This window comes from Balaenoptera acutorostrata, chromosome 4 (assembly GCF_949987535.1).
Source record: "Balaenoptera acutorostrata chromosome 4, mBalAcu1.1, whole genome shotgun sequence".
NCBI classification, from domain to species: domain Eukaryota; kingdom Metazoa; phylum Chordata; class Mammalia; order Artiodactyla; family Balaenopteridae; genus Balaenoptera; species Balaenoptera acutorostrata.
The window spans coordinates 40057376-40080903 of NC_080067.1; the positions used below are offsets into that span (position 1 = coordinate 40057376).

The following is a 23528-nucleotide window of genomic DNA, read 5'->3' on the forward strand; positions in this document are numbered from 1 at the left end:
TACATCCATACTGTAATACTGTGAGGACTAAGTAGTATCTGCACCATGCACCAAGAAAGAGTAAAGAATAGAGATATGAGGAGAGTAATTTTGTTGCCGGTGAATTTAAGGTTCTTTCTTCGTCGCGAAAGAATTCAGAGACGAAGTGATAGGTAAAAAGTGGATTAAGTTAGAGATACCACAGACAGAGCGTGGGCCATCTAGGAAGGCAAGAAGCAAGAGGCCTTGAAATATGGGGTGGTTAGTTTTTAATGGGCTGGATAATTTCATAGGCTAATGAGTAGGATTATTCCAACTATTTTGGGGAAGGGGCGGGGAGTTCCAGGAATTGGGCCACTGCCCACTTTTTGACCTTTTATGGTTGACCTCAAAACTGTCATGGCACTGGTGGGTGTGTCATTTAGCTTATGCTAATGTATTACAATGAACATATGATGAGGCTCAAAGTCTACTGAAAGTCAAATCTGCCATCTTGGATCCAGTTGGTTCTCACTAGTTTTCGTCATGTCCTGTGGCTATGTCATTCTTTTAAAGGTTGTGCCCTAACCCCCTTCCCTCCTGTTTCATTTTTGATTTTGCTATATTAATCTAATTATTTAATGATTGTTTTAACTTTTTCTTAATGTCTCGCCACTGTATTCCATTTACCCTTTCATTAGCAAGTACCACTTTTTCTCCTTGCTTTTCAACTTTCTCTACTATAAAAAGGATGCAAAATTTGTCAGTGCAAAGGGACTTCTCTCAAGCACTGCATCATTTTGATGTTAAAAATAGCAATTGCATGTTCAGGAAAACCCACCTGTATTTCCCTATGAATTCCCCAGGGGGTGTGTGTGTGTGTGTGTGTGTGTGTGTGTGTGTGTGTGTGTTTGCAAATATATAAGGAAAAGGGGATCAATGTTAAAGCTACTTATATACTTGGCATTGATTCATTGAACCAAAAATCATGGAAGCAAAAAAAAAAAAATTAGAAGAGGTTTAGTTCTTCTGAGTTTATAGCTGCTAAAAACAGCTTTTATAAAGGAATCGCCTTTGTGCAAAAAGTATTTTCTTGTTTTTTACGCCCTTGAAAAGGAATCACATGTCTTACATGAAAATGGTGTGCTGCTTGACTGCATTAAAATGACAAGGGTCCAGCAGACACATTATAGCTAATTTTAGTAGGTAGAGCAGACACACTTGAGCTTATTCTTCTCTGACTTTCTCACTCCCCATTCCAGCCCCTCAGGTACGCACGTTACAAGATTCCCTAGAGTCAGAAGATGGGAGTGGAGAGTTTCAGTACAGAATGTAGCTCTGGACATCACCAAGAAAAAAAAGGAAGGGAAGAAAGAGAAGAGAGGGTAAGCAAAAGGGAGGGGGAAAAGGAACGGAAGGAGAGAAGGAAAAAAGGAGGGAGGGAGCACAAGAGAAGAATGAAAGAAAAAAACCAGAAAGCAAGGAGAGAAAAAATAAAGAAAAACTGAGAAAGGAAGGAAGCTTCGCTGAAGGGAGGAAAAGGAGCGAGGAAGAGGGGAAAGAAGAGTGTGAGAAATGTTTTTGTCTCAGGTCCATTAGAGAGAGAAATAGAACCCGTATCAGCACTACAGAATCTCGAAGAGGCAGTGTATTTTCTTGAAAGCCCCGAAGCTAAGCAATTCCAAGAATGTTTGGCAAAGCCCTTTGGGGAAGGGTGAGGTGGGGGACGGGCGTGGGGGGGGGCTTTCTCACACCCCCACCCCCGGCCCCGGCCCCCTCACAGGATGTGACAGGATTTGGGAGACCTAGCGGAAACCTTCAGGTCACCCAGGGAACTGCTCCTCTCGCTGGTCCTGCAGTGGCGAGGCGGGGTGGGGGGGGGGGGGGTGAGAGCGCCGAGACGCGCGGGGCGCGGAGATGTGCAAGTGGCGAAGCTGGACCCAGCGCAGGCGGGAGAAGCCGCCCGACTCCCGGCGCGGGATCTGCTGAGAGACCACGGTGAGTCTCTCCGGGTGCGGGTCCGAGGGATGCCCGGGTTCCGCGTCGCCCCCGGGCCCGGGCCGAGACGGGTCTGGAACCTCCCCGGAGTCCGGCCTGGGCTCGGCGCCGCCGCCCGCCGCCAGGAGCCCGCGCTGCTCCGGACGCGCCTGGGCGGACGCACCGACCGACCAGCGCTCTGCGGCGCTCCCCGCCGCCCGCCGACCCCGTGCGCTCATTGGTCGGGACATGTCTGCTCAGCAGCCTCCAACTTCTCCCGAATCCCACGGGTGAGTCCCGAGAAAGCGAGCTGGCACCTGGGAGCTGGGGGGAGATGGGTCCAAAGGGCGCGAGATCTCCCCCGGGGGCGGTGGGAGCCGTTGGGACGGGAGCCGGAGGGGAGCGGCGGCCGCGCGGAGCGGCTGCCTGGGAGGCGCACGGAGCAGGGTCCGCGGCTCAGGTCCGGCGCGATCAGAGCGCCCGGGACCCCGCGGCCGTGGGCGAGGGAGGCGTGCCCTGGGAAGAAGCTGCAACTGAGACTTGAAGAGTGAGGGACTGGGGTTAGAGAGGGTGACCTGGACGAGGGCTCTGCAAGTGATGTCAGGTCGACTGTTCAGGTTCATTTCCATAGCTTCCTGCAGCCTCTGCCTCGGAGAGTTATGTCCGGTTACTGAGATCAGCGCTACGAAATTGCAGCCTGGCTGATTTGGGGGCTGGGAATTTGCCATTCCGCTGTAAAGATACTGTTTCTGTTTGTTTGTTTTTGTTTTTTGTTTGTTTTTTAAAGTAAGGTTTGTTTTCATTTTGGTTTCTGTCAGATTTTCTTGTCATTTGTAACTCACTTTTCTATTTTTACTTTCCCTACCCTGAAGATCTTTTCATTATCCTACCTCTTCATCTTGCTTTAAACCATAGTTTCCTCTTACATAATTTATGCTGATAGAGTGCTTAAATCTCGAGGGTTGGTTGGTGGGAGTGGTGGTGGGAGTTCTTTTGCAGATGAAAGTTTCCTTAATCGGTCTTAACCTATTTGTATTATTTGAACAAAAGAGTAATTGCAACTGAAGTGTTCTCTTTATTTACTTATTTTTAAATAAATTTATTTATTTTTGGCTGAGTTGGGTCTTCCTTGCTGCGCGCAGGCTTTCTCTTGTTGTGGAGCACAGGCTCGCGGGCTCAGTAGTTGCGGCTCGCGGGCTCTAGAGCGCAGGCTCAGTAGTTGTGGCTCACGGGCTTAATTGCTTCGCGGCATGTGGGATCTTCCCGGACCAGGGCTCGAACCCCTGTCCCCTGCATTGGCAGGCGGATTTTTTTTTTTTTAATTTATTTTTGATTTATTTATGGCTGTGTTGGGTCTTCGTTTCTGTGCGAGGGCTTTCTCTAGTTGCAGGGAGCGGGGGCCACTCTTCATCGTGGTGCACGGGCCTCTCACTATCGCGGCCTCTCTTGCTGTGGAGCACAGGCTCCAGACGCGCAGGCTCAGTAGTTGTGGCTCACGGGCCCAGCCGCTCCGCGGCATGTGGGATCCTCCCAGACCAGGGCTCGAACCCGTGTCCCCCGCATTGGCAGGCAGACTCTCAACCACTGCGCCACCAGGCAAGCCCGGCAGGCGGATTTTTAACCACTGCACCACCAGGGAAGTCCCAAACTGTTCTCTTTAGCTGCTTGATCAAGTTTACTCCTCCCCCATATACGATGCAAATGGTAATTTTATTAAACTGAAAAGAAGTACCTCGATTTGCAGTGTCAGCATTTGGAAGCTACTAGTCCGCAAACCGGCTATGAAGGCATCTAGCTGGCATTATTGCTGGGTTCCAGCACTTTAAAAAAAACTGTCCGACAGTTTCTTGGACTCCATGCTGTGTCTTTTGTTGTATAGCTACACTGCACATGGGAGTAATGTGTTTGGGGCTTTACGTTCAGAACTCCGTATATCAGATCCGGGAAACACCTACAAGTTTTCCTTGTCTGGAGAAACAAGGATGTGATTCCTCTACCACATGTGCCTCCTCAAATTTGCAGCTATCGTCTAAATATGGAACCTGTTTCTCTCTGTATTTTTTGAATTGAAGTACAGTTGATTTTAAATATTGTGTTAGTTTCAGGTGTATAGCATAGTGATTCAGTACTTTTGTAGATTATATCCATTATAGGTGGAACCTCTTTCTCTTGCTTCCTGTACCTCAGTTTCCATAATACAAACTGTAATTGCATTGAGTAACCTCAGAGACTTGCAGAAATGTTAATGTACTAATGTGTTGTGAAGATGAACATTGTTTTGGTTTATAGACTTTTCAACAAACCAGTTATCCTCTGGGTTCTTTGATTTGACGATGTGATAAAATAATGTGTACACTCAACTGGTATAAAAATTGCTGCTGTATATTGCTTTGAAACTCAGTTTCTACTTAAGCAAAAAAATCTTTTATTCTTTTGGAGATGTTGTCAAGCTGAAGTTTGCAGTATTCTTGTTAAGGTAGATGTCCTAATCCTCTATCCTCTCTTGCGGAAGTGTCTACTTTTTGGCTTGAACTTTCCAATATATCTCCAATTGAGTTGGAATACTTTAAGGATGTAGGTATGTTTTGGCATATCCTGCTTTATATGGGACTACAAGTATCGACTTTATAATTTTTGTATTCTTTTGTATAATTGCCTCCTTTCCCCCCATCTCTAAAATGGGGTTGGGTGTGGTTGCATTGGACATCCAAGTATCTGAGGGATGGTGATATGTTTTTCCCTGAGGTTCAAGATTCTGATCCCTATTTTCTTAAAAGAAAATAGGGAATCAATTGGAATTACTGGAAATGAATGACAAAGTTAATTAGGAGGTTAAACTTGCCTCATTTCTGCTTTGGTCATTGCTGTTGAAAAGTGCATCTTAGGAGCAAAAGACTGAAAATTTGCAGGACGTTTATAGGAGGGGCAGATGGAGAGTTTGCAAGTGATTCAAAGATGATATTATTTTGATTCAGGTATAAGGACTAAACAGCTTCAGTCACTGCCTTCATTTCTCCCTGTAACAATTTCTGCTGTCTAAGGTGCAGAACCATTAAGAGCCCAGCTGCCTCAGTACCCCAATCTCAAGGGTAAGAAGTAGACGCCAGGGAAAAGTAACCCAGAAAGGAGAAAGACATACCTGCCTACTAGTTTTCCTGCATGGTGGAAACCTGGTGGCGCCAATGAGCAGCTTCAATTTAACCCGTGGCTGCCCTGGTTCCTGGCCCTAGATTTTACTAGAGAAACTAATTGTTTTTTCTAAGAAAGAACTAAAAAGAGAAGTGGGTCATATTATTAATATATCAGGAGAACATTTCTCTAGATTGTTTTCTGAAATATTATTAGAGCAGGGGGAGAAATACTCAGGAAGTGGAAATACTCAAGCAAATGTGATTAATATTCAGATGTTCTTGAAGTCAGTCTTGAATTCATCTGGGAGAAGCGGGAAAATTATTCTTTATTGTTTACCTCTCTGTATGGTGTCCAAGCGTTAAGTGTGTTTCCATCTTTTCTTTCCCCACCCACCTCCCCTATTAAAAATCCAAGGACTACTATCAATGCAATTCCATATCATAACCCAAGAAAGAGGCTGTGAGACTAAGCCAACATGAGTCATATAACCATTAAGACATTTTAACATTCAGGTACACTACATTCCACTTTTATTGAGCAGGCATGGTTTTCATGGTCTAATAAAATATTTTTATTTGATAGTCTGTCCTTGGTTATAGCCTCATGTAATGCCGGGGACAACATGCTTAAGACTTTGTATCCAGAACTTTAAAGTCCAGTTGTGGCTCACTTATTAATAACTCACTGGGGAAATTAAATTCCTAGTTATCTGCTGATAACTGATGGCCTGATCACCCAGGCCATACTTCAAATGTAGAATCCGTTTCTACTTTATCCTGTGCCTCAGTTTCCACAAAACACACTCTCAGAAAATTATGTGTATTCAACAAAGATTTCTAGCTATGAGAGCATCTCTGAGCAGTCACTTCATCTAGGAACTACATTATATGCTTAATTTGCATCAAGCTATAAACAGCTAATCTGTTAGTTTACGATGCTCTTTTCTACAGTCAGGCAGAAAAATTGAACTTGTGTGTTCTAAGCTTTGGTGAATGGCTGATAAAGAGTCACTAGACCTCTAAAAGAAACATAATGAAATCTAATATTTAGGCTAATATCCCCTTAATTTTGCCCCCTAGACTTCTGCAATAAGGTTTAAAGTAGCTATCATTGTATGATGATGCAATTTTCTTTCAAAATGTGTTCTTTGTAATTGTATTCTTTGAAATGTGTTCACTGTAAATGTGTACTTACTTGTGTAGCTTTTGGCAAGTTACCTGGCTTTTCTGTGCCCCACTATCCTAAGGTATAGAACTGGAATATTCAAATCCGCCTTACAAAGATTCAGTGAATTAGTACATGCAAAGCACCAAGAACTGTGAGTGACACATGGGAAGTACTCAATAAATATCGGCTATTATTAGCAGAAGTATTAATATTATTAATTTAAAAACAAGTTAAGTATCTTAACTGTTATCCTGACCTGGAAGGTTGAATTTTTTTAATCATATTTTCTTCTTCTTCAGTTGTACAAAGAAACAGTACTTACAGTTAGTATCTTTCATCCCAGATTGTAAACCATGACTTTTGGTCCAGTGAGTGACCATTTTCAAAATGTTGTCTAACCAGTTAATAGATACCCATATTAGCAGTTGTTGTAATTTTGAACTGTAAAATAAAAGATGTTTTTAAGATGAAAGAAAAAAACTACTACAAGTGTTTGTTCCTTTTTGTTTTTATCTGTACTCATATTTAAAATTATTGCTTAGTCAAAACCTCGAAGCATTAGTCATTGATTTCTAAGCTTATAAAGGAAGCCAGTGGAGCAAGCTATAAAATTCACCTTTGATGTTGTACAAAGTTCAGAAGGATGAGTTTAAAACTTTCCTTAATGATGGTACAGAAGTTATTTTGCTTATGAACTGCTGAAGGAATCCTCCGTGAGTATTTAACTGAGTTTCCTTGTCTGATTTTGCTTGGATCTTCAGTGATATGTCAAAAAAATCCAAAAGATTGTGACCAGGATCTGTCTAACTTATGTGACTATATACTCTTTGCTTTCAGAATCAAAACTTTGACTTTCAGCAAAAAACTTTTATTTCTAATTTAAAATGAGTTAACCTTTTACTTTATTCAGCCACATTAAGCATTTAGAAAATTGTATATAGATCTCTTCTTTTTATCTATTGATTAATTTATTATGATTAGTTTTTTTTAATTTTTTAATGTGTTTTTTTTTTTTTTCAGACTTTAGGTAATGGGCAGATCGGAAAGTCAGATGGATATAACTGATATCAACACTCCAAAGCCAAAGAAGAAACAGCGATGGACCCCACTGGAGATGAGTCTCTCCGTCCTTGTCCTGCTCCTTACCGTCATTGCAGTGACAATGATAGCTCTCTATGCAACCTATGATGGTGAGTTACTCACACACCTGTGCCCACAAACATGCAGAAGACAGTGAGATCTTCATCTTAGGTTTTTCCCATCTATTAAACAATGTGTTAAGGAAAGAGACACTTAAAGATGGTGATATAAAGGTTCATTTATAAAATGTAACATCAGTATGCCAGAACAACTAACTTTGACTAAAGTACAATGTCTTTTATGCTTGAGCTAAGTTATTAATTGCCAAATATGTTTAGTGCACTCATATGTATTTTATGAAGATTCTAATGTATAATTTTACTTGATGAAAGTATTCACAGTTTCATGGCCAACTTCAGTTAGTCAACTTTTGTTGTGTCATTGAAATTCGAAATGGCTTTATAAGAATTTAAGAGGTCTAATTTGAGCCTTAGAAGTTTTTCACAATAAGGATTAGAAAAGATGGGTTCATTCATGGAAAAAAAAATGATTACCAGACTAAAACAACTGATGTTTCAACTTAATAGACCTAGGGCTTAGTGGTCAGGGATGATATAAGAAATACATTTTTTTCCTTCATTTAAAAAATTTTAAATTTAGGATTTGCTTATTTTATTCCTCTATATTTTCTTCTAACTACTGTCAATGATATATAATACTTAGGTTTTAGTTCTTGCTTTAAGGAATTGATTATTTAATTGAGCGTCTATAAAAGAACAAAAGGTAGGGAGAAAGAATATGTGTATTGCAAATATTTATGCATATATCCTCCTTTTTCTAGACGGTATTTGCAAGTCATCAGACTGCATAAAATCAGGTAAGAAGATAGTTTTTAAATTTAATAGTTTTACAATTAATGTATAACATTTAAAAATCAAATGCTAATAGATCTCTATATTTGCTTTGTGTATATTTTTATGTGTTATAGGTCATTAATTGTCAAAGAACATCAAAATATACTTAAGTAGTAGATTTGTTAATTTATTCATTCCAAAAAAGAATTCACTCTTTTCAACCCCAGAGTTTATGGTAGGGTAGAGATGGAGAACTATATCTGTAGCTTTATGGAGCTTGCCATGTAATTGGAGAAAGAAAATCAGCACTTGAAATGGCACGCATCATATCATTAAGTGCTAAAATTCTCAATGCAGATCATTAGAGGGGTAAGAATGAAAAAGGGAGTGACATATAGTCCTGTAAAGCAAGGTGGAGAAGCTAGATTTGGGAGGGGTCTTGAAGCAGGGCTAGCATTTGGAAGTGGAGGTACAGAAGAGGGAATTCCAAACTAGGAGAAAGAACAGGAATAAATCGTGTAGAGAAGCAGTGCAAATGTAGGCATGATAGATAGGAACATGTTATGGAGAGCTTTGAAAATTCATGTTTAGCCTTGATTTTGCAGTAAAAGAGAAAAGGATGTTTTCCTGAACAGATCACTCGTTAAGGCAAAAGTTGGAAGATGATTCTGGGAATGCTAGGCTGGGTGGATTGAGTGAGAAGCTAGGGAGGGAGGGCAGGTAGGGGCTGCTTCTGTAATCCAGGTGTGAGCTTAGGAGGGCTGCCTGCGGTGAGATGAAAGAGCTATGAGGCAATGTGAGGAACAATGGGATGGCTCAATAGCACTGACTTGCTAAATGAAGGATATGAATACTTTGAAAATGACACCAACTTTGAAACGTCAAGGGACTCGGGAGACTGTGGCAGCTCACACAGAAATAGCAAAGTTACGACGTAAGTTTGTTTTAGGGAAGAATGTGATTAATGTGGATTTAGACCTATTGCATCTAAGTCAGGGGTAACATCCAAGTGGAGATAGACAGCAAGAAAGTAGAGATCGAGTGAATTTAGGATCTGTCAGCCAAGGGGTGATAGCTGAAGCCTTGGGAATATTTGAGTTCCTAAAAGTAGAAGAAGTGTAAGAGCTGAACTTAAGAGGACATCAAGAATTAGAGTAGAAGGAAAAGAAAAGTCAGAGAAGGGAACAGAGAAGTGTATGGAGCTATAGAAGTCACATCAATTAGAATGTGGTGAAGAAAAGAAGAACATTTTGACAAGGAGAAGAAAGGTGGTAGCTGGCATAGCACCTTGGATATGAACACAGTATTTATGCCCTTTGACAAGAGATTCTAAACTTCCTTTCTGATGCCTACATTTCTTCCAAGAAATAATCTGTCCCAAATGATTTTTAACCATTTTCTGTTGGACTGTCTTATCTGGGTTTTTGTTATTCACTGACCTTTGCAAAATAGTAATGGGAAAATATTTTGGGATTCTAGGTTATAGTCTAATGTCCTTACTATGTATGTGCTCTTTGTTTTTCTGTATTGCTTTTTGCCTTTTTTTCCCCCCCACTGCATCTCAAGTGCACATGTACACTCTGGGACATGATGTGGGTAGCTTGAGGGAGACCTGCTTGGGATACCAGCCATTTGCTCCTCAGTGTAATAACATGCACTTTCCCATCCAAGGGCCTTCCCAGAAACAAAAGAAGTTTCTTTATTCCTCAGGGAAATGGCTGCACAGGTGCCTTGGCTGGGAGATGCCCAGGGTCTCTGTGCCAGAGTTGGTATGCGCCCAAGTTGTCAAAGTTACCATTTGCTTCTCCCTAAATCCTACCTCTCCTTTCTCTCTACCAGCTGCCCTATTATATGCTCATGCTATTCTGTTTTGAGTAACTCCCACTTATGTGTTGCCCTCTAATTATCTCTAAGTTTCTCAGTCCTCAATACACTTGATGCATCTATTAAGTCTCTTAATCTGTAGGTTCTCTCAGATTTTTCTCCCTCTCACTCTTTTTTCTTGGATTTTATTTTTGAAGAAACTAGATCCTTTGACTAGGTAGGCGTATCTTTGTAAAATCCTACAGGAGATTGTACCCCAGAGATCTGAGCAGGTTCCTTTAGTGGTACCCACCCAAGGAGCAATATGACATTTGGAATCTGGAATCTTACATGTGACTTAATGTTTAGAGGTATGGCTTTGGCTTTTTTTTATACTGGTTGGCAAGGCTTAACTCATTAAAATGTATTTAAACTGTATCCTTTAATTGTAGTTTAGAAATCATACCAAATGTAAAAAGCACCTCACAGAACTATATCTTGGCAGAGAAATGTATACAATAGAAATAGCTTCAGTGGTAAACAATGTTGCTGAATAGCTGTGTGTTTTTCTTCATTCTGCTCTGTTGGTTCACAAGCTGCTAGAATACTTTCATATTCGTAGTTACTATTCCTCCCTGGGGGGAAAATGATGAAACTCACTCTTATGGATAAAGTTTTCACGCCCTACACATACACACACACACACACACACACACACACAGAGTCCTCTACTGGTTAGAAAATATTTTCTGCCACAGAAAACATAACTATTGCTTTTAGAACTTGCTTCAGATTAAGAAAACTCTAGGGGAAATCTTGGACAGAAAAAAAAGGGAGAGAGTGAAAGAGTGGCGTGGATGGAAAGAAAAGAAAGACAGAAAAAAAGATGTTGAAAAAAATATAAAGTTTCCTACCAGCAATTCTATAGATTACTTTAAAAGATTGGGAGAATTCAAACCTGAGCACAGAAATTGTTGAGAATTGGAAAAGTTAGGTATTGATACCCAAGGTGCTTATTTCAAGTGAAAGTTGGTTTTAGCTGAAATCTTTCTCCTCATGGAAGGGAAAGTCATGGCAAGTGTACTTCTGTCTTTGATCCTTTGAAGTCAAGGGATGGAGGTCAAGCCACACCAAGGCAAAAATAGAATATTGCAGACAGCTGTGGATCATCTTGAAATTTGTTTGGTGTTGGGTCCTTTAAATCTGAGCCTCTACAAATTTAAATATTTGTAATATACATAAAATGCTGTTTACAATACATACTTTAAATTAACTTGCCTGTATAAGAAATGCATCCCTGTGAAAGATTACACCAGACCTAAAATGAAACAAGCACTTCTTAACAAATAACAAGTTAAGGCAGTGTTCAAAACCCTACTATTAAAGTATGAGTAATACTATTCATCTCTTATTTACTATATAAGATTGTTAAAAACATGGAATTATAGAGCTTGGATGTGATTTCTCAAACGTCTCTGTGTAAATCTAAATCCTGAAACTGGCTTCCATTGCATTGCAACCTTACTAAGATTTCAAGGAATCATATACTTTAAATCAGGGTTTCTCAGCTTCATCACTGTTGACATTTTGGGCTGGATAATTCTTTGTTATGGGGAGGGGGGCAGCTCTGTGCATGGTAGGATGTTTAACAGCATCCTTGGCCTCTACCCACTAGGTGACTAGCAGCACCTTCTCCCAGCTGTGACAACCAAAAAGTATCTCCAGACATTGCCAAATGTCTCCTTGGGCAGCAGTATCATCTCCACTTGGGTACCACTGGCTTAAATAATCTCAAGAGATCATCTAATGCTTTTCCCTTTGTGGTAGACAGAATAATGCCTCCCTAAAGATGTCCACTTCCTATCCCTGGATCTTATGAATATGTTACCTTATAAGGCCAAAGGTACTTTACAAAGATGATTATTAAGTTAAGGATATTGGGGAGATTATCCTGAATTATCTTATGTGATCACAAGGTTCTTATAAGGGGAAGGGAACAGGAGGGTCAGAATCAGAGAGAAAAATGTAACAACAGAAGCAGAGGAAGCCAAGTTTGGAGTAATACAGCCATGAGCCAGGGAATGTGTGCAGTCTCTAGAAGCTGGAAAGGGAAAGGAATGGTTCTTCCCTAGAGCATCCAGAAGGAATGCAGCCCTGTTGACCCCTAGAGCCATAAGATAATAAATTTGTGTTGTTTTAAGTCACTGCGTTTGTGGCCATGTTTTGTAGCAGCAATAGGGAACTAATAATACACCCTTCCATAGTTCTTTTATTTGGGGGCTGTCTTTCAAGAGTTAAAACACACACACAGTGTTTCTTGCTAAACTAGTGTTTTATTACTAAATTGAGGTATGTAACATACAATGATAAAGAAGAAATGTTAAATAGGTTAATAGAGGGGTATAACAATACAGGAGAATATTAATAGAATATAATAAAGTAAAAATAGAAGATAAAATAGAGTAATAATAGCTAACACTTACTGAATGTTTATGTGTCTGACACTATTGTAAACAGTTTACATTTGATCCTCGTAATGACCTTGTGAGGTAGGTACCATTATACATTCCTTTTACAGATGAACAAACTTGAGCTAGGATTGCACTCCAGGCAGCCTGACTCCAGAACCTGTATTCATGACCACTTTTCCCTGTTACCTCAAAGGAGACCAGGAGTCTATCAAACTTTTAATACTCTATGCCTGTACGTACAGTATTTGAGAGCAGATTGCCTCCGCTCATGCTAGAACTTGGAACTAAAGGACATAAGGTGACTCTCAGAGAGTTGAAATAATTAAATACAGACTTAAGAAGGAGGAGGATGAATATCTCTTTGACCAAGAAACAAGCTACTTTACTAAGGACATATGATGACTCTCAGAGAGTCGAAATAATTAAATTCAGACTAAGAAGGAGGAGAATGAATATCTCTTTGACCAAGAAACAAGCTACTTTACTGAGAACAGCGATCAGCTTTATCAGTGATTTTAGTACATCAAACACAACATGGAATTGAGGGGTTTAAAGAAGCAAACATTAGCAGTGTAGTCCTAAACTCTCCAGGGGATAGAGAAACCAAGTTAAGGTACATGAGCAATACAGTTCTCAAGAGAGAGCAAGACCATCTGTACAGTTGTGCAGGTTGTACACTGCACAATTGTGGCAGCCCTGAGGGACAGGTTTGTGGAGCATCAGGACCTGGATGAAACCTCTCATAACTATCCATTTCCTTTACTTTAATTCTCTACTCATCACGCAAACTTTTGATGAGTATTTGAATATTAATACAAGGAAAGGAGGCATTCTGTTCACTTGAAAGATATGTTAAGCTTGGTGAGATCATGTATTCATATTCTGATTTATAATCACTTTTGTGTGGCTTGAGCTATAACCCTTGAAGTAAATGAACCTTCCAAATATCTGATCATTTCTTCAAGGGCCAGATCCTGGTAGTGCCCTAAGTGAAGTATCTTGTTACCAGCTGGCCTTTTCCTGGCAGCAACAAGGAATCTCTGCATCGCTGTGGGCCATGGTCCCTCCTTTCTTGCTTGTTAACACCCCAGAAGCCTCCACGAAGAAAAATGACACAACTGGATGAGTACAGGAAAGACCACAGACTGACTCTTGAGGGCTGCCAGGCATGTAACAGCCTTTCAGAGTGGGAGATGAGGCTATTTCATTATGTAATTTAGCTTGAAAAAATCCTTCAGGCAATAAGAACGCAGCTGGCATCTTAGGGGAAAGGCTGCTGAAGCACACCTTTGTTAATTTAAACGTGGCATGTGGCAATTTGCTTTGGGCGGCTTCCCTGACACCATTCTCCTGACAGTTGTGTAGCAATACTTGCTTCAAAAATTCTCCAGTCAAAATTAGCATCTGTCAATCACATCCTTTCCAAGAAAGGGAATCAGTGATGTGATAAATACATATGTAACTTTTTTTTTTTTTTTTTTACCTTCTGGGTAGATTTTAAGCAGTAGTGCACCATCTTTTTTTAGTGCAAGGTCAAGGTATTGAAAACATAGATAAGTTGGACTAAGTGGTTAAAGGGAAAGAAAATTAGCGATGCCTGATAAGCTTATTTGGAATCTTAAGGTTTATTTTACAGCTGCGAACGTTACCTGTGCGTAAAGGAGTGGATATAAACTCCAGCTTGTGGGGGTGGGGGGAGTGAGGACTCCAGCTTTATATTCAACATTGTAGACTGAGAAATATGGGAAGACCCCTCTGCAGTTGAAGGGTCTTGCTTTGTCCTGCTTGCCAAAATCCATGGTGTAGCAAGGTGCTTCCCAATAAGCCTTTGATATAATATGAAGCTCCAGTTAATAATATTAATAGATTTTTAAAGGGAAATTGAAAAATAAAGCGTTAAAACGCCTATAAGGGGAAAGTTACACAAGCCCTTGAATCTTGAAAAATTTTGTTCTCTGAGATCATTCAGCAAAGGAAATTCTGGGGTGGGGGTTGGTTGTTTTGATCCGATTTCTGAGTGACTGAAAACTGGAATAAATTCTCTTTGTACAAAACACCCTCACCCCATACCCACTAGAAGGGCTATAATAAAAAAGATAGACAATACCAAGTGTTGGTGAGGATGTGGAGGTTAGAACTATCATACATAGTGGGTGGGAATGTAAAATATTTCAGTACATCCCAATGCGATATATAAAAACCACTTTGGAAAACATTTGGCAATTTATGTGGAAAATTAAACATACATTTTTCCATACAACCCAACAATTTCACTCCTAGGTATTTACCTAAGAAAAATGCAAATACATGTCCTCAAAGGGATTTCATGTGATTTTTAAATTACAGCATTATTCATAGAAGCCAAAACATGGAAACAACCCAAATACCCCTCAATAGGTGAATAAACAAAATATGGTATGGCTATAAACGGGAATACTACACAACAGCAAAAAGGAACAAACTATGATACATGCAACAATAAGGAACCTCAAGAATGTTATACTAAGTAAAATAAGTCAGACAATAATAAAACCTGCATATTATATAATTTCATTTATATGAATTTACAGAAAAGGCAAAACTATAGAGGCAGAAAGTAGAATACCTATTGCCTAGGGCCTGGGAGTGGAGCAGGGATTCCTGCAAATGGGCACAAGGAAACCTTTTGGGGTGATGGAATTTTTCTAAATTGGATTGTGGTGATCGTTGCACAGCTGTATAAATGTATTAAAAGTCATTGGGTGAATTTTATGGTATGCGGATAAAAAGCAACAAAATCACCCTTATCCCTTTTTTTCCCATCTCTCCAGTGTCCATTTGTAAGTAATTATCTTCTGTTTTGATCTTATGCTTGTTATTGTAATTAAATGTTGAGTCCCGTTGATTCCTATTTCCACAATTCAAAGTGATTATGTGTAGTTTTCAGTGCCTACCAAGTCACTAAATAACAAGCTTCTCAGTTTGAGTGAGTACCTATTATTTGATCATATTACTGTTATATTGATGAAAAGTCTGTGGAAATTGTAAATCAACTAGGAAGTTGAAATTATTTCGGAATTAGACATTGGAAGCATTGTTTGCATGTGCTGGAGTTTCACTTTCAGAGGAAGTGAGAGATATATGTGGTATGGTAGGGCCAGGTGGACCCGTCATCTCTAAATCAAAGGCAGAATACTGGGTCTGCCACAAAGTAATTACTGGGGATAATCATGCTTCTGGGAAAATGTGTTGGTTTTTCATAAGGGTTCTATGAAATATTTCCCTTTTCACCTTGACTACGAGTGTGTCAGGAGATTTGTTTTTAACCTATAATTATAATCTTTGTATACACTTGATTCATTAGCATTATTCCTGCCCTCCTCTTTCTTTCTCAGCTAATGTATTTGATTTTATTTCCTGTATCCCTGTAAGGCCACTTTGAATTCTTTTATGAAGAATGTAGGTTAATAATTAGATGACTAGAATATAGATAAATTCCAACAATAGATATGTGCAGGAGCAAGGCTGTTAAATAGTAAACTTGATTTCAAAGAGATGCAAGTGTTATGAACAATTAAGGCACAATCTTTTGAAAGATTACAGCTTTTTTTTCCACTAAGCCAATAGCATGGTAGAACTAAGATGTAAGTTCAGGCCACATCCTGTGTTGTTAGTAGGCAATCTTAATTAAGTCAGTTTAGCTCTCTGCATTTCATTTTCCTTATCTACAAAATTGAAATTAAAAGTGTCTTATTTTACAGAGAAACAGCAAAGATTAATGACAGCCTATTTCACGTTATGCATCCTTCAAGGAGATGCACCACATGTATAATGTACAGATATATCCCATCTAATGTGTTCTTTCATGAAAGTTACAGATGCGCTATTTAAAGCTATTTATTGAGAAAAAAAAAAGCTATTTAGTGAGAATCAAAAGAAGGCAGTCAATATATTTTTTAAGTGGAAGGTGTAGCCAAAAATAGAGAGAGGGTAGGGGGTGGAGAGAGAGAGAGAGAGGGAGAGTAGTACTTTTTAGATAGTCTCGGGTAAAAATGTGTCATCTCTTATTAACATTTTCCTTGACTACTGTGCTCTATCTTAGCACAGGGAGTGACAGTTCAGCCTGTGAATGAACTGTAAAATGAACACAATCAGAAATGGGCACTTGGATCCATGTTTCCTGTAAAGCAAAACGCTTTTTTTTGTTTGTTTTCTGTAAAGCCAGTCAAGCACAACTTGATTTGAACACGTAGCTATTCTGTGCTCACCCTTGCAGACATTCACTGTTAGCCCTTCCCTCCCCAGTGATTAACCCCTAAAAGTAAATAAGCCAGAGGCCTGTGGTAAGAGGAGAATAACTAGATTCTTGTTATTCAAAGCGTGGTCTATTGTACCATCAGCATCAGCTGGGAACTTGCAAAAATGCAAATTCTCAGGCCCCACCTCAGACCTATTGAATCTGCAGCTGCATTTTTAGTAAAGCCCCCAGGAGAGGAGAGTGCACAGTAAAGTTTGAGAAGCGCGGAAGACTAGTGATTCCCAACTGTGGCTGCTTATTAGGATAACTGGGGAAGCTTTTAAAATATACCCATGCCAGACCTCCCTCCTCTCTCACACGCAGAGTTCCAATTCCTTCAGCGGACTGGTCTCTGATAAGTGTTGGGGGAAAGGAATTTAAGTAAATAAATTGACATTAAGATATGTAGGAATTCCCTGGACATTTGCATTTTTAAAAGAAGGTATATGTTAACCAACTGGTTGCTTTAACAGGTGCGATTTCAGACTGTGCTGCTCAGTAAAAACTAAGTCAGAGCGGAAGGTCACTAGGCCTGTTTTTCTACTAATAATGGAGAAGCTGAACCTGGACTGTCCCCCTGAATTTCCCCAGTAGAAAGCGGGCACGGATGTTTTCATAGAGACTTCAGAACGATGTCTTTCCTCATCCATTCGATCATTTTTTTATATTTCTCAAAATCATTAATTGTGCACCTTCTAAACATTGAGCACTTTTCTAGACACTGGGAATATGAACTAAGATAAACCCTGCCCTCAGGAAAGTGACAGTCTGGTCAGCATGACAGACCAATAAACAAAATTACCATACGGTTTGGGTAAGTGCTAAGGCAGAGAGAAGCAGTGCGCTACAGGCACTCTGAGAACAGGGCGCCTAAACCACATCAGTCATTATAGATTGGCAGCTAGAGTGATTGTAACTAACAGGGCCAGGAAAGCATTCGCCAGAGGAAATGTCACCTGCTAGTTCAGAAGGCCACTCGGAGGTTGCCAGGCCAGTGGAGCAGAGGGCAGCATGTGCCCAGGCTGGATGCAAGATGCATGCAAAGGCTGGGTGAGTGTAGGATCTGCAAGTGGTTCATGATGGCTGGAGTGTAATGTGAAATGTGCTGGGTTATAATTCCTCTTCAAGTCTATAGAAAATGAATAAATATGTTATGGGGAGCATCTAAAGGATTTTAAGCAGAGGTGGGGCGTATTCAAGCTTGCCTGCTGGCTAGCGCAGACTTGGTGAAGTGGAGACAAAGATTTACCCACACAAGGGAATACTATTTCTGGGTCCCGGGTATGAGGGAGAGCTTAGCAAGGTTGAAGAACTGGAAGAATGGCTATAGGGCTGAGTCACAGCGGGCATGAATGTGGATGTGAGGGTGGGGGTGAGAAGGGTGTTTGAGTGCTGGCACAAGAGATAGGCAGAAACTGAATCTTGGAGTCTGTGGTAAAGTGTTTGAGCCTTCCTAATAGCAATGGGAAGTTACAGAAGGAAGGGTTTTCAGTGAAACATGACTTGATCAGAATTGTTGAGAAGGATCACTGACTGTACCTAAAGAATGACTCTGGGCAAGGAATTGGGCTACTGCGCACTTAATCTGGATGAGAGCTAATGGTTGCCTGGATTTGATGGTAACAGGGTGGAGAGAATAGATGGGTCTGAGAAATATTTAGGAGGTAGAATTTATAAGGCATAGTGTTTATGTAAATATGTGAGGTTGTGAAAAAGAAGTGAGTGAAATGTAACTCAAGTTTCTGGCTTGAGAAACTAGGTGGTAAGTGTTGCCAGTCACTGAGCCAGGGAACACAGAGGAAGAGCTGGTTGGATAATAGGCTGGGGCCCTTGCAGCGAAAAGTTCCCTTTGAGACAGTGTAGATTTGAGATACTGGTGAGTCTTCTGTGTGGCGAAGTTCAGGAAAGTCAAGGTTGGAGACAAGGATTCAGGAGTCATCAGCGTAGGGGTGAGGTGGTTGAGATTTCCCAGGAAGGAATGGAGATTTTTTAAAAGAAACTGAAGAGGAGTAGGCAAGGAGGTACAAGGAAAATCAGTAAAGTGTAAAATCGCTGAAGCAAGAGTTAGAGAGTATGTTAAAAATCAGAGTCTGATCACTGAAGTTAAATGCAGCTGAGAGGTTGAGTAGGACAAGAAATGAAGGCAGAAAGGAAGAGGTTGGAGATTCCATTGGAAGATGGGAAAGTTGATGGATCTTGTTCCTGGGGATGTAAGAGAGGATATATCCAGAGAAAAGATGGCAGGACCACTCTTAAACAGAGGAGGACCCCCTCTTCCTCTCTTACCAGGGGGAAAGCAGCAATGATAGTGTGCATGCAAGTACGGTTAGAGGCTGAGAAGGACGGGAAGCCATGTGGCTCAGCATCCAGTTACTTCAGTTTTCTCTGTGTACGAGGAAGTAAGGGTATTGAAGGCTGGAAAGGGCCAGTGTATGGAGTGGGAGGGAAGGCTAAGCAGGGCCACGTAGAAGGGCTGTGCACAGAACTGATGGCCCTGTTGAAGCTGAAGGCCATAATTTGAAATGGCATTAAACCAGGAAGTTATGGGGTTTTCCCAGCCTCACAGGTAATATCTTCCACAGATATTTACTGAGTACTGTTCTAGTTGCTGCAGATGCAGAAGTGAACAACACAAAGTCCCTGCTCATAAGAAGCTTGCAATAAAACAGTCAATCAATAAATCTGTAGAAAACATTCTTAAATATCTTAGCCTAGAGTTGGAAGGGAAAAGGTAGGCAGCTGGGAAGATTCAGGGTAGGCTCATTTGCAGGGGCGAGGGAATGAAATACTTTGCTGGGTTGATGGTTTAAATGATGACACCACAGGATGTAGGCTGGATAGAAGGTAAAAGAAAGACAAAGGAAGAACAGGGTGAGCATGAAGTGAGAATTCTCAGTAAAGTAGAAGAGCAGGTGCAGAGGGAATAAAGAAATGAAAAAACTCCTAAGGATGGGAAGGCCAAAGTGTAGGTTACTCAAGTTGAAGATTTCAAAGGTAGAACTATTCTTGGTGATAGCAACATTAGGACCATGAAAATGCAGGTACAGATGTGGAATGGAGGTGAAGGCCATGAGAGTTTCTAAGGTTAAGAAATTCTTAAGCCAGATAGTAGCAGAGATTGTCCGCATAGTCCCTGATGTTACTTGGGAAGACGGTAGAACGTTCGTGGAAGGGAAGACTGAGCGAGCTGTTGAGTCTTTAATAAACAAAGATGAATGTCTAGGAAGTTAGTGGATGACAGAGATAAAGTAGATGAGGTGGGTGGGGATGGTCAGCTGGCAGAAGCCTAAATAAACACAGTGGAGAGGAATGATTTGGAGGCTACATAGAGTGATAGAAGAAGACTGGTTTTGTTTTTCAGTGTGCAGAGTGCTGGGGGAGAGAGAGCTTCAGGGGAGAGGGTTTCTCTTAAATCAGAGAGCTGAAGGGAGTATCCATGAGTAGACTCAGGGCTTAATAAATCATGCCTTCTTGCCCAAGATGACTCTAGAAACGCTCTTCTAATCCTGTTTCCTCATACAACCCAAAGCCCTTTCTTTCATTCTCTAGAGGTAGGTTTGTAGGAGATACCCTTCTGAATGGAGGGAAATGTTTGCTGACAAGAGTCAGATTCTAGAATCATAGTATGTGCCACCCGATCTAGACATTAGTCCACACGGGGTAGGGTTTTCGACTTCTTTGTTGTCACATGTGATAATATCACTCCAGTGGATCAACAGCAGCCGGTAAAAGGAGACACTGGAGAGCTGCCTGTCTTGGCATGTTGTGCGGGAACTCCGTTTGATGGAATTAGAATTACTCATGAATTCATTTTTATTTATTTTTTCACCAACCTAGATAAAAACTCCAAGTGAATCAGTGAGTTCTTATCTCAAAACAAAATGTTTGTTTAAACATTTTTCAGAGGCACGATCTTCCTTCAAAATTAAAAGAAAAAAAAAATGTCCAAACGGAATTATCACATTTCAGATACCACATGTTTTTTTAAAAAAACTTTTCAATCCAGAGAAGTCTGACGGTAGGTACCTTAGCTTGAAACTAATAAAAAGGGGTTTGGTCCACAGCACAGACTAAAGGATTAGGAAGTCATACTGAAATCAATTAGCAGGTAACCAGTAGCCAGCAGTGTATCTGTTTCTTTGTGCTTGATGCTTAAAGCAAAAACAAGCAAGCCAACTATAAAATGGTGAAGATGGCTTAGGCCATATCTTTTAAGTAGTTCCCTTTGTTAGTCAAGGCTTTCTTGAACTTCAAAGAAATTCTTATTTAAAGAACTCCCAAATCATTAAAGACTTATAATAAGATGTGCTTGAGGATCTAGTAGTTATTTAAAAATACTTCCGGGAAAGAAAGTTTTTGTAAAATCTAGGGGCTTAATTTTCCGGTATAATGAAATTAATTGAGTGAAATTAGGATGTTTCTGATACCTCTGCCAGTCTGAAGCCAAAATGAATTCATTATCCCTGAACACATGTATATAGCAATTAATGATTTCACTAACTTAGAAGCCAAGAAACAAAGTATTAATAATTGTATTTGTTCAGAGAAATAATTTAATTATATTTAAGTGAATCAAATAAAAAAGCAATATATGAAAAGTCATTAACTGAACAGAATATTTCTCAAAGCCCTGTGTATATAATATTCTGTAGCAAGGAAATGACAGTGTGTGAGAAGAAATGGCACAAGTGAAACCTTGAAAGTCCCGTTAAACTCGTATCCATGCAAATATGAATCTTTAAAAGAGAATATAAGTTAGCAGCTATAGATGCTGTGAAGCTTTACATGATGTATTTCAACAACTATGTAATAAAATTAAAACAAAAAAAAGAAGTGGGAAGATTTGCAAAGCTGACAAACTGGTTGAGTTCCATGAAGGCCCTTGTTGCAGGATCAGCCCCATTCCAGGCCCAGGCCCTTACTAAGAGCAAGGTCAGCGATTCTGGCTCCATCTCCAGTCAGTCTCACGTCTGGTGAGCTGCCTCTGACCCCAGCTCTAGTGAGTGGGTTCCTACCTTGTCTCTTGGGACCTCACTTCTGGCTCATTCCCTAGCTATGGAAATTGAGTTTCTGCTTTTTCTTCCCTGTCTTCTGGGACTGAAACCCAGCTTAGTTCTTAACCTCATTGCCTTTTTTTTTAAAATAAATTTATTTATTTTTATCTTTGGCTGCGTTGGGTCTTCGTTGCTGCACGCGGGCTTTCTCTAGTTGCGGTGCGCGGGCTTCAGTAGTTGTGGCACACGGGCTCAGTAGTTGTGGCTCGCGGGCTCTAGAGTGCAGGCTCAGTAGTTGTGGCGCATGGGCTCAGTTGCTCCGCGGCATGCGGGATCTTCCTGGACCAGGGCTCGAACCCGTGTCCCCTGTGTTGGCAGGCGGATTCTTAACCACTGAACCACCAGGGAAGCCGTCATTGCCTTTTGCCTGAAGAACTTTCTTGGATCACCACACACCGTCTGCTGGGTAGAGCTCCCTCATCACAGCTGCCTGCTGCTCCTTGCCCCTGTGTAGCTTCTCTCCACTGCTCTTAGCCAGGAACTTCCTCTGTCGCTGCTTCCTTGTAGTCTATCTAAAATAGGATTCAGTCTCACTGGATTGGCTCAGACTACTTCTACCTGAGCCCAGTTTATGTACATGACACACATTTTATATGGAAGAAAAATGTTTCTTCGTTTGCTGAGGAAGAAACGACTCCCTAATGTTGTATGCCAACACAGAAAGCCAAGGATCCGGCTTTTCCCTCAACCATCAGCCAACCACACCTATTAATTTTAAAAACTTAAGGAGGGAGGAATCAGTTTTTTGTCTTCTTTTATTTAAATATAAGAAAATCTAATAAGTGTTGAAAGTTCAAAATTTTTCAGATACTGCCTATCTGACTTTAAATGAACAATAAAAGCCATTTTTATTCGAGTGTAGTAACAGGCAAAAGAAACGAGTATCAAAATATTTTAAGATCTGATAAAGTAAAAGTATGGCTTTTAAATAACAGGTGGTGATAATTTACTAACAGAAGACTTAATTGAGAATGAAGGATTCTTTTGCAGTGTCTGTTATGAACTAGTCATTGTGCAAGGTGTTGGAATTAGAATCGCTGCTGTGGGTAAAGGGTGTACCTATAATTATCATTGTTTTTATATTCTGTGGATTACCTGGAAATATACTTTGAGTTATTTCTTAGAAACTGCACATCTCATACTGATAACTTATTGCATGGTTGATGGTCTAAGGCTCCATCTCTCACCTAGCCATACAGTCATACAAATGATGCCATGATGTATGAACCTTACAGAAGAGGTCATCCAGCAGCTTAACATCTGCAATCCATGAGAACTCTGTCTAGATTCATGGGGAGACCTTGTCCAAGCTAGGGCTCCTGAAAGCCTAAGTTGACTTGGCCAGGGCATGTGTTGAAGAGATGATTTGGAACTTTTTGACCAGCCATACAGATAGATTGAGGATGAAAGGACCCGCTTCTATTAGATGCCCAAGATAAGGACTTCTAGGACAAGGCTGGCTGTTTCCTGCAAGTTCAGCAAGAGTAAGTCTTTCTTCCCATGATCAGATCTCTTTCCTAAACCGGACAGGGTGACAAAGGCCAAGCCCCTGACTATTAGTTCCCACAGGTCTCTTTCCACCAATCAGAGACAGGTAGGGTTCCTCCTGGGATGCTGAGGCCCTGGGGATCTAGCTCTTCATTCTTTATCCATCCTGTATCCTTCCTTCTGAGAATGGCCTATCTTTCCACACTCACAGAGAGCCGCTCTACACTCCAGTCCTCTTTCGGTTGCCTCTTTTATCAAGGCTGTCACT

At 40.6% G+C, this 23528-nt stretch overlaps 1 protein-coding gene across 4 annotated transcripts in view; it reads left to right on the forward strand.

Annotated features, from left to right (window-relative positions):
- The first annotated feature begins 1858 nt into the window (after nucleotides 1–1858).
- The window catches only part of MME (membrane metalloendopeptidase), a 92129-nt gene continuing 70459 nt past the window's right edge, over nucleotides 1859–23528 (forward strand). The window contains exons 1-3 of one of the 4 annotated variants that reach the window (XM_057545997.1): nucleotides 1859–1956; nucleotides 7255–7424; nucleotides 8156–8191. In XM_057545997.1, the coding sequence (XP_057401980.1) occupies nucleotides 7265–7424; nucleotides 8156–8191 (196 nt within the window). In that variant the 5' untranslated portion in view covers nucleotides 1859–1956; nucleotides 7255–7264. The other 3 variants (XM_007164810.3, XM_007164808.2, XM_007164809.2) reach the window with 3 other exon arrangements.